Here is an 11,394-nt window from a genome sequence, read left to right as displayed (position 1 = left end):
TGTGTTGCAATCGGCCCATGGCCCCATGGAATGGGTGGGGATTTGGATGTGCAGTCCAAGCTTAGGATTACCGGTGCAAGACAGAGCAGATAGAGTACAGATAGAGTAGATCGGATCAGATCACCTCAGGTACATACAAGAAGACGGGTCGCTGACTTTTGGATGAGCATTGATCATTGTTTTTCGTTTTGTTTCACTCCGCTTAGGAGATAATTACTCAACAGGCGAAACTGAACTGCGTTTTTCATAATGGGACATGCAAAAAAAAAAGGAGAGAGAGAGAGAGACAAGAAATCTCAGACATGAATTATCACGCGCATGACAGATCAGATCAGAGCAAAAAAAAAAAAAAAAAAAAATCCAGCAAAAAAAAAAGAGTTGGGCGAGAAAAGGCGAAATAGAAAAAATTCATGCACAAAGTGCAAAGCAAATGCCCCCCCCCCCCTCCCGAATTAATGAAAAGACTGTTTAATCTCCTTCGATCAGCCTTACATCCCAACCCACAACATCCCCCCAAGTCCACTAAAACAAAAGAAAGAAAAAGGTCCCTGAAAATACGCCCCCACCACCACCACTATCATCTACCCAAAGATCTGGATCTTCTGCTTCTTGATCCTTGGATAAGTACCTATCACCCCACCCGAACCCACAACAAATTAGCCTATTTCCTCATCTCCGGGCCCCCCCACGAAGGCCGCCCCTCAAAAATTATATCAGCACAGAACGGCGAATATAGACTCACCAATCACGACCAACACACCCGCCACCACGACGCCCCACGTCTTGAGATGGATGAACTTCTCTCCATATCTCAATTTGCTCGCCAGGGTGATGTTGACCAGATACAAAAACAGGATGATGTATCCCGAGACACGATGGTACTTGTACTAACAAATCGTCAGCTTCTATCATTACCCCCACACCAAGTTTTACTAGTAATTACTAACGATTGCCCTTGCATTATCCACGCCTCCATAGATGCGCGGCACAAAGTATTGCGTGAATCCAACAAATGCTATATATCCAGGGTTAGGGTTAGTTGGTTTAGCTTTTTTATATACATGGAGTATAATCTAGCTTATGTAGTTGCTTACCCTGGATAAAGAGAAGGCTGTAGATGACGATTCCGAGGTAGGCATGGACCGACTCAAAGTGCGGGACTGCAAAAAGTAAAGCACGCCGATTACATCAGTAAGAAGCCCTAGCTAGCCTTAAGGATGCTCGCTTCTCTTCTCTCTCTCTCACACGTGGTTTAAAACATACTTCCGCTATGCTGCTTGTGCCAGATGACGATGGCCAGCGCGGTAAAGAAGCTCAACGCGGCAAGGCCGTTGAAGGCCGCATGGACGTATGTACCCTATATATGTATGTTACTACCATTAGTCTTGAGCGGTGTGGGGTGGATTGGGGGATTGGGGGTATGGATGACAAACCCTGCGTTTCTGGTCCGCGGTGTGCGTGGGTTGAAGCACCAGGATGGCCTGGAGGGAGAGGAAAACGCCGAGCTGCGAGATGGTAGAATCAGTCAGTTCCGTTCGAGTTTTCCGTAGGTAACCTGGTTGGCGGGGGGTGGCGTGGCGTGGCGTGGCGTGGAGTGGGGTGGAGCAAACTCACAGAGTTCAAAAGTGGATGTAGCGAGAAGACCATCCATGAGTGACTGAGCACCGCGCCCCATACGGTCACGACAAGCTATACATGGGCGGACAAAGCCAGTATCGTTAACCACCTATCCGGCACCATCCCACGTTTTTTTTCTCCACTGCCCATAATTAGAGGGTGTTTGGGGTCAGACATACCATCACGCCGCCGACCTGGGCAAGGGGAGCAGTGCCTACGGTCCGTTTCGTCAATTAACCCAGGTCGTTTTAACCAGCTCCCGCCGCTGTTTAGAATTGGGTATGCATACCGGTGATCAAATTCCTAGCTAGCATGCTTTCATCTCTTTGCGCCACGTCCCCGGGGCGCCCAAGCAAGGGCTCATGTTCGGTTATGGGCGCGGCGGACCGGTCGGTCGGGGGGTCGGTGGGGGGGTTGGTGGAGGCTACGCAGGTACGGAGAGCATTAGATCTGGGGTGGGAAAGAGGGGCCGAAAAGGTAGAGAGTGAGGGGGGGAGGAGGAGGGGCCAAGATATACTCATTTCGGTGATTGTTTGTTTTAGCTTGTGGGTTTTTAACTTGTTCTGTTGTGTTTATACGGATTGTCAGCAGGGGGGGGGGGGGGGGATCCGGGGGCTCTGTGGGAAACGAGTACAGCTAAGCTTGGAGGTAGATAGGCTAGCTATGTAGCTAGCTAAATGGCTGCTTAGTCGGACAGTAGAGCGAGTGCACGACGTACCTGGGAACAGGCTCACGAACGACGTAGGTGGCGGATATTGAGGTCTTGGAGGTATCAGAATACTTCCAGGGTCGGATACTAAGATGCTTAGAAGGTCAAAGACGTGGAGTAGTTATGAAGAAGACCGAGAGGATTGATGTGGTTGTGGAGTTGAAATGTGGAGTGATCGGTATACTTTACCTTAGCTATGCTTAGAAATAGCCCCTCCAGGGCCTTCGACTGAGACAGGCAGATGCTTGTATAGCCAATGATGCCATCACCGGCGATTGTGCCAACCAATCGATAGGGCGCATTTCCAAACAGCAGGACGTTGACAGGCCCTGGATTAAACTCCGATCATGGATGGCCGTCATTAACCGCTGGATCGATAATCAAAGCTGTGACACAGGAAACGCAACCCCAACCACAACTAATTAATCAACTGAAGAGTTTAACTGGGCAGGTAAGTACATGTAGGTACTGCTGCAGCAGCACAAGCTGGGGGCGATAACCAATCCATCCTCCACGGAAATTCAACCTTGGCCGAAAATAGACTGCATCTCCATTCAAATTTTTCGGTCTATCAAAACGACTCTCACGGGAAGGGTGTACGTAGGCTTCCGGATGGTTGTGTACTTTACGGCAGGCACCAAATGAGGTTTCGCAAACCACAAGCGCAACGCACGAACCCAATAGTGTTTTTGTTGGAACCTACTACTATACTACTACATTCTATTGACTGGGGAGCAGTATGCATATGTGCTACCGGAGCTCTCACTTGCAAACCAGATTATCGGACCATTGTGTACAAACTCGTCCCCTCACGACACTTGGTAAGACAGTGTGTCGACAGCTAGAACAGTCCGCTATGAGTTAGAAAGTCTTATTTTCTTCAGGATAAAGGGAGTACCACAAGGGCCTGATATACATATACTGTATACCGCGTACCTGCAAATAAAGGCGACGTGCATGTATACTCATTTGGGACGCATCCTTCCGAAGATATCACAGAACCAACTTCATAGTCATGTCGGCTACATGTACTTACCAATAACCAACCAAGACCGAGGAGTTATTCTTCCAGATGATAATTGTAGGAAGACTTGATAGAAAATAAGATGGATGATTCTGTTACGAAGGATGACCAGAGGCTCTCTACATGTAATTTAAACGCACATATGTTACTAAGACCACCTTACAATAATACTGAGGTCTGCATAGCATTAAGATACACGTATGCCCTTAAGTATTTTCTAACAGAATGAGAGATGGACCACTGTTCTTACACACTGCAGACATTGAATTTTTCTACCACGTTCTTCCCCTTTATCGAACCTCTCCCTCACACAAGACGCCGGTACTTATTTATTTAACCTATATGATGCTTCTTATCACAGTCAAAGGTGTACAGGCTTGTGAATGCTACATAATAACATTCCGCGCCAATCAGAGTATAGTTTGGAGTATGTATGCTCCGGTACCTTTGTATCTTTGTACTAAAAAAAACCCGAAATTAATACCGCAGCATCAGAATTCTGCGATACCTAACTGCGCAATAAAGTTCTCACGCTCCCGCCTTCACGTGCGCCTGGGAACCAATATTTCCCCTGCTTTTGATAGTGCATTGGTATTATACCTATAGCCCGGGGAAATAAAATCTCCTTTCCAATGAAATTCTCGGGGTATCAGCACCGGTACAGATTGCGAACCAGCCCGACACGCTGCCCGGTAACTACTTAACTCGAGAGATGCCACTGTCAATGATCAACCTGCGCCAAGCGTTGCAGGGTCCCAGCCACCCCACCAACCAACCAACCACCCCGCCATAGCACAAAAAAATATCCCAAACCCAAACTCACTCCACCAACCACCGCCACCACCATCACTACCACACTTCACCATGGCCCTAATCGAAGAAATCGAAGATCAAGCCGCGGATGCAGCAATCAACGAGCAGGTCGCCGGCCTGGACCTCAACGACCTCATCGCGCAGGCCGCCGCCCGCCACGGCCACGGCTCCTCCACCCCCGGCTCCATGGCGCCCGAACTCCCCGCCGCCATCGCCGGCGTCAAAAACATGACCACGGATGAATTCCTCAAGACCATGAACAAGATGCCCCTCTTCATGACGGAGCTCGACGAGACCAACGCCGAGGGCACGGGCGAGAACATCGAGCTCGAGGCGCTCAAGGCCCTCGCCTACGAGGGCGAGCCGCACGAGGTCGCCCAGAACTTCCGCAGCCAGGGCAACGACAACTTCAAGGTCAAGCAGTACCGCGACGCCGTCGAGTTCTACACCAAGGCGCTCGCCGTCAAGTGCGGCGTCGCTGAGATCGAGACGGCGTGCCTGACCAACCGCGCAGCGTGCAACCTGGAGCTCAAGAACTACAGACGGTGCATCACGGACTGTAAGCTTGCGCTGCAGATGGCGCCCGCAAACACAAAAGCGTGGTACCGCAGCGCGAAGGCGCTCTACGCGCTCGAGAAGCTCCCAGAGGCGATGCAGTGCATCAGCGCGGGGCTTGAGACAGCGCCCGAGAACGCGGCGCTGCTGCAGCTGCAGGCCGAGATTGCAAAGAAGCAGAACCGCATCACAGAGATTGAGCGCCTGCGGAAGGAGCGCGAGGACAAGGCTCTGCGGGAAGCGCAGACGCTGCGCGTAGCACTACTAGCAAGAAAGATACCCGTCAAGGTGACGCCGCAGCCGCCAGAGCTTGAGGACGCAACACTGCACCTCGAGGACCCGACGGACCCGAAGTCGACGCTGTGTTTTCCGACAGTGTTCCTGTACCCGCTGGCGCTGCAGTCGGACTTCATCAAGGCGTTTCCTGAGAACAGCACGCTCGCCGAACAGCTCTCCATGGTGCTCGCTGAGCCGTGTTCGTGGGATTCGGCGCGAGAGTACTTTCCCGCGAGTAAGGTTGACGCGTACATGGAGACGGCGGCGGGCGGGCTGATCAAGGTGGGCAAGAAGGTGCCGTTGTTTGAGACGCTGGGTGGCGGGAAGGTGGTGGTGGTGGACCAGATATTGACGGTGCATTTGGTGCCGAGAGCGAGGACGGAGGAGTTTGTGAAGGACTGGAAAAAGAAGCACCCAACGCCTGCGAAATAGTAGGGAAAGGGGGAGGAGGGGGGAAAGGGGGGGGGGGTGTAAGATTTATGATGATGGATTTTCTTTCTTGTATATTGAGCGTAATGGGTAGATAAAATTGCATGGGTTTCCAGATATCAATATTAAGTGACTTTATTCTTTAACCAACAAGACCCAATAAAGTAGTGATGGTCACAGATCGGTCAGGCTTGGAAATGACATGTTCGAACATCATTCGAAAATAAATATCCAATATGGGGCGGACTGCATACCGAGTGATAATCCATGACTTCAATACGAACTTAACATGGGGGGTATGTAACTAACAAGCACCCCTGGGCCGCAAAGTCAACGGACCAGCCTCAGGTATATGTCCTCGAAGTACTGTTGATGTAGGCCTAGCCGTAAACATAGTTTATGATGCGTCAATTATTCTAAAAGCACTGTAATGGTGACCTCAGAACTAAACACTTAATCGGCGCTCAAGAACCCATACACGCCGCAACTACATGTACACCCAAAACAAGCACCAAAATGGGGGGAGACGGCAAAACATAGTAGAGAATCAACGCATATAATACACAGCTGCCCGCCCCATGACCATTGAGAAGAGAGAAGATGAGATGGCCAGTAAAGTATTGGTACAAAACTATTGTAACTTAAACAACAAGATGAAAAGAAAAAAAAAGGAAAAACACCCCCGTAGCACGATTACTACTAATACTTACTACACATGTAGAGCCCCGAAAAAAAAGAGAGAAAATAAACCACAAAGATAAAGCAGTTGTTGATAAACGATGCATCATCCCCGTTTTTCTTTTTTTTTTTGTTATACCATAAAGCCAATCCCGGCCGTTTTGCATTTACCCTGCACCCCAATAACTAGAAGAAAGAAGAAGAATAAGGTTTACAAAAAGAAAACCCAAAGCAGATAAAAGCTAAAGAAAAAAACTCCTTGAACAAATCCCACATATAAAATCAAAATTCGGCTTTAAAAAACAAAAAACAAAAACCCGTACAGCAAAGAGACCGTAATGATTGCTTTACTGAGGCGGCTGGAATTTCCAGCCACCCTGCTCAATCATCTTCCTCCTCGCCTCCATATCCGCCGCAATTTCATCCGGAGTGAGTCTATCCGCACCCGACCAGTTCGCTGATGAAGTCCTTGCTCGGAACTTCTGCCTTCCGCCCCCATCCCTGAAGATGGCATCCATATCTAGTCTGGCCATGGGGCCGAAAACATCTTCGGGGTTGATGCTCTGCTGGTTCTCCAACAACCCGCGAAGCTCCGGAGATTCGGCCCATTTGGGTACGTGGAAATCGCTCTTTGCCGGGTAGTCATCGTCGTCATCATCAGAATCAGTTTGAATGTCAGGCAAATCAATAAGCTCCCCATTCTGGTATATTGGTGAGTCCTTGGCGCCAGCTGGGGTCTTGCTTGGTTTGGCAGATTTGGATCCAGGTGTTTTAAAAGTGGATGGCGTGGTAGATGCGCTAGCAGTAGAAGATTCACCCGCAAACCGTATCTTTTCCTTTGAGAATTTAACACTCTCAACCTGAGGCATTGGAACTCCGTGCTTGGTAGGTGGCCTCAACATTGATGGCATCCCAGATGCTGATGCCTGTGTATATCCATGAGGCATTGCACTCTTTGGCACAATTTCCTTTTCCATATTAGCTGTGTTTTGTCTTCCCCGGAGATAAGCACTTCTTTTACCTTTTTGGCGACTGATTGGCGGATGGGCGGTGCCATCTCATATGTACGTTCTCCACGCTCATCGTATTCCCCAGTTCTTCGTTTCTTCGCAGGATCTTGTTGGTACGATGGAGCCCCAGATTTAGTAGCTGTTTGCCTGTATTGCTGCTGTTCCTCGGCAGCATCTGGCTGGAAGGCACGTTTTACAGCGGTCTTAGCAAGACCGGGCTTAGCCCCAGTCTTGAAATCCAATCTTCTCTCCGGTTCTTCAGATGTTTGACGAAGCTATAAACGGTCAGCAGATTGCAACAGTTATATTAATAGGTAACTTAGAGCATACATTTGCCACAGCAGGAGTCCGAGCCAGCGTCTTTTGGGTAGATACTGGCTTTTGTCTTGCCCTGCGTGCTTCATCATCCATCTTCCTCTGGTTTTCCAGCTTACGACGTTCGATTTCTCGCTTCGCGACCAGTTTACGTTCCTTGTCCTCTTGCTCCTGTACGTAATACATTAGCACGATAGTCATCACAAACAATATAAGAAATGGCCATACCTTCTTCAGCTGGCTGGCCGCCGCTGCCAATGACTTAAGCGGCTTGGACGGCCCTCCTAGGTTGGAAGACCTTAAGCTGTTGTTGGATGTAGACGAATTTAAGCTGGTTTGACTTGTACTAGTCATTAGAGACGGATTCTCGAAGCTTTGTTTGAGTGCGGCCACCAGTGTCGAAGTTGAAGGCGCCTGCGGTTTGTTTCGTTGATTCTGCATCTCCCTCTGACTTGCAGTGCCCACGCTTATAGAAACAGGCGGGCCCTTTGATTTTGCATGATCCTTCATTGCTGACCCAGGACGCTGTACAGGTTTGGTATCTCTTGTTTTTTGGAATCGAATGGTTCCTGCTTTTTGGAGACGAGATGGGGGACGTTCTGGCTCGGCAGATGACCTGATCATCGTGCGGGTATCAGCCTCCGAAGCATTATCATCCTCATTATCTTCATCTTCCTCTTTATCCGTGGAGTCATCTTGGTCGTGAAAACTAGCTGGGACTTCCTTCGCCTTTTGGGCCTCCTCTTTCTGTTTCCTTAGTTCTTCTTGTTGTCGTCTCCTAAGTTCCTCCTTCTCCTGCTTCAATTTTTCTTCTTGAAGCTTCTTGAACTCCTCCTTTTCCCTGCGTATCTGCTCCTCTTTATGTTTTTGTTGTAATTCCTGTTCTTTACGCAACTTCTCTTCGGCCAGCCGTAAACTTTCCTCACGTTGCTTCCTAAGCTTCTCTTCCTGTTGTCTATGTTCCAACTCCCTCTCCTCTCTTTCCCTGCGCAACTCCTCCTCAACCCGTCGTAGCTGTTCTTCCTTCTCGCGAAGCCTTTCCTCTCTCTCTAACCTCTCGGACTCTCTCTCCGCCCTAGCCTTCTGAATTTTGACAGCAGTTTGCTCGACCTCAGGACTGTTTTCAGGAGTATCCTTGGATGCCGAGCTCCTAGTACGACGTGGCTCTCTATTAGGCTCTACAACTGCTTCTGGTACATCAATGCTCATTTGGCGTGTTTCCTTCAGAGTTTCGGTTACTGGAGTTTTAGTAGAGGAAGGACTATCCATATCCTTGGCCATCATTATTCCTAGATCAGGATAGAGCTGTTCCATCGGTTTAGCGGATTTTTGCGAGTCAACACTTTTGAGCTGTTCCCGCGAATTCTGCCCCCCTTGCCAGCCCCGCGATGCGGGATTCATAGTCTCGATCTTAGCAGAGGTACTGGCTGTCGAGCTTTTGAGCAGCATCTCCTTCGCTTTCTTAAAGACAACCGAAGTGTGTGCCTTAACAGCTGTGATTGCACCTTCGCCAGATGGTTTAGCTGTTGGTGAAGCGGGAGATTTTATCCAGTCCTCAGAGAATGATGCCTTGAGCGGTGAGAGAGGTAGTTGTCTGACTGCTGCTGGTGATCTCAGATTAGGTGCACTCTCACTAGTGGTTATTGTCCGAATGGTGGGTTGAGGGGATGTGTTCTGGGGCGAGTGATGCCTCCATCTTGCAGATACTGGCTTCTCAGTCTCTTGTTGTTTAGATGCGACTGTGCCCTCTGTATGGCTTTGACTTCTAGCCAAGGTCTGCTCTTTAGCAGCGACTTCTTCTTTCTGACTTTGGCTTCTCGTCAACGTCTGTTTAGGCATCGGAATCCATTCTTCATCATCTTGGGTGACACTTGTCTGGTCAATAGCCGCAACAGAAGGTTGACCTTCCTCGCTTTCTGCACTTTTCGAAGCTGGTACAGCTTGTACTGGCTCTTTCTCCAGCTGTGGTAACTCGGGATATGCAACACCCGAACCCGATGAGGGGAAAGAACGAGCTTCCCGAGATGCATTGACTTTTCCAAGTTGTTGAATTTTGTCGTGGAGCCTTTGTGTCGATGTCTTATTATGTAAAGCTACGGCCTTTGCTGTCTCACCGTCTGACTCGTCGCCTTCCAATTCCGATTCCTCAGAAGTACCCTTTGACTTCTTTCGTGACCCATCGCGAACAGTCTCGGTCTTTCGTTTTAGATTGTTTGATGCGTCTGGCTTCAGGATAATCTCCTCCTCCTCAGCGTCTTTCATCCCCACTTCTTCAGCCTCTTTATCTGCCTTTTCGATCCGCTCGATTTGTCTACTTGAAGCCCCCAAACTCTTACCATTTCCTTTACGGTTCATCCAGCTGGCTCGGCTTGTACCATTAAGACGAACTTGTTCTACGTTGCTATCGCGCGTGTGTTTGACCCCCAAGCTCTTCTTTTTATTTGTCAATGGTTCTCTAGCTGGAAGAGACGCAAAGTTAAGTATACTCTTCCGGGCTATAGGGATTTCAGGCGCTGGTGATTCAGATGATGAACTAGAACGTGGGGAGTCCTCATCCCCCGGTGTTTGAGGAGCAGCTGGCGAGTTCTTTGCTGATTCGGCGGTTTTTTCGGGGGAGGGGGTCTGAGGTCTTGCTGGCTCAGCAGCAGCTAGCGGAGGAATGGGCGATTGTTCAATCGGTAATGTAGATATTTTCTCACTTATTTCTACCAATGTCCCCTGTTGGGGTATGTTGGGCGATGATGGTGGCAAAGATGAATTCAGGCGATCCGGTTGCGCTTCGACGGTTGCGGGTGGAGGTGAGGAGCGTCGAGCAAGGCGACCTGACCTTCGAGGTTCAGGTTCGCTTTTATTGGCCGCTTTCTTTAGTAAAGAAACAAGTTTTACAGGAGATCCCTCTGAAGAGACTGTTTTTTCCAAAGCAATTATTCCTGGTGAAGCGACCTTTATGGTATGTCCAGGTGATTCTGGCTTTGGTGGTTCTAAATCATTATCCTCCGGCTTCTCCGGCTCCACCTCCACCACCTCCTCCACGGGCTCTCCATCCTCCTGCTCCTGCTCTTCATCTTCCTGCTCCCTCTCATCCGGCTCCTCGGGAGCAATATGGTAGCTTGAACTTCGATCCCCTGCTCGGCTATCAATGGCAGGCTCCGAGACAAACGAATTATACTCTGATACCAATCCAGTTTGTTGTGGCTGTGATTGAAAGTCGCTCCATACACCGCTGTCAGTGAGACTTGGCTGACTTTCTGGCTGTTTCAGGCCGACAGAGTTATCCTTGATAGGGTTGGTGGGCTTCTTCACTTTTATATCTTGTAATACTCGTAATGACCGAGAAGGCGATTTTGATGAGCCACGAGCTGGCGAAGTTTGTCTCTTACCCGGTAGTGGAGCAACGGTGTAGAATGGATTGTCGCTTGGGTTCTCATTGGCCGGCTGCTAGAAGTCGAAAATGTTAGCAAGAGGCTGCAGCCCATGTGTTAATCACATAAATCAACCACCAGTGGCAGGGAGGTTGGAAATCGCAAATACAGACCTCACGTCCTGGCGCCACTGGACGCACTTGTTTCCGCCCGGTCCTAGGAGTTTTCTGACCACGTAGTTTTCCTGGTGTCTTTAGAAGCTCGGCCACATCGCTAAGCACAAGAAACGGCATTAGCGATCAATGTTTTGCCTATTAGGAGACAAAGGAAGTTTTATGTCAGCATACAGGTTATTTCTCTCAAAAATCTCGGCCATATGTTCATTCAACCACTCAAGATCATTTCGAGCTGCAAACGCGAAATCCTCCATATCCTGATCCCCAAGCTGCTGAACAGTGGATCGCTCATTTGCGATCCAGCTAACTGATCCAACGGAAGGCTTTGCTGTCGAAGGACCTGCCATATTGCCGACAATGTCGAAGACTACCGCTCAGTTGATACAAAAAAAAGGAAGCTAAAATGCTTCGATTACTCCCTCCGGTAATT

The 11,394-nt window shown here is 49.2% G+C and overlaps 3 protein-coding genes across 3 annotated transcripts; 1 reads left to right on the top strand and 2 right to left on the bottom strand.

The window, feature by feature from the left end:
• Nucleotides 1–581: 581 nt before the first annotated feature.
• LAJ45_07164 (uncharacterized protein) lies at nucleotides 582–2,138 on the bottom strand (the record flags this gene model as incomplete). The annotated part of the gene is made up of 9 exons (XM_046116723.1): nucleotides 582–628; nucleotides 743–887; nucleotides 948–1,015; nucleotides 1,095–1,160; nucleotides 1,264–1,357; nucleotides 1,434–1,505; nucleotides 1,797–1,831; nucleotides 1,907–2,041; nucleotides 2,135–2,138. The coding sequence occupies 9 exons, from the start codon at nucleotides 2,136–2,138 to the stop codon at nucleotides 582–584; spliced, it is 666 nt and encodes a 221-aa protein (XP_045970125.1).
• A 2,076-nt stretch (nucleotides 2,139–4,214) lies between these two features.
• Nucleotides 4,215–5,426, top strand: LAJ45_07163 (uncharacterized protein; the record flags this gene model as incomplete). Its single annotated transcript, XM_046116722.1, has 1 exon — nucleotides 4,215–5,426. One exon carries the CDS (start codon nucleotides 4,215–4,217, stop codon nucleotides 5,424–5,426), a length of 1,212 nt encoding a protein of 403 aa, XP_045970124.1.
• Nucleotides 5,427–6,448: 1,022 nt separating this feature from the next.
• Nucleotides 6,449–11,311, bottom strand: LAJ45_07162 (uncharacterized protein; the record flags this gene model as incomplete). Its single annotated transcript, XM_046116721.1, has 6 exons — nucleotides 6,449–7,069; nucleotides 7,123–7,386; nucleotides 7,442–7,597; nucleotides 7,655–10,864; nucleotides 10,962–11,061; nucleotides 11,136–11,311. 6 exons carry the CDS (start codon nucleotides 11,309–11,311, stop codon nucleotides 6,449–6,451), a joined length of 4,527 nt encoding a protein of 1,508 aa, XP_045970123.1.
• Between the last annotated feature and the right edge of the window lie 83 nt (nucleotides 11,312–11,394).

This window comes from Morchella importuna (genome assembly GCF_003444635.1).
Source record: "Morchella importuna strain M04M26 chromosome Unknown Morimp01GS022, whole genome shotgun sequence".
NCBI lineage: Eukaryota > Fungi > Ascomycota > Pezizomycetes > Pezizales > Morchellaceae > Morchella > Morchella importuna.
This window is presented reverse-complemented; position numbering and strand designations above follow the sequence as displayed.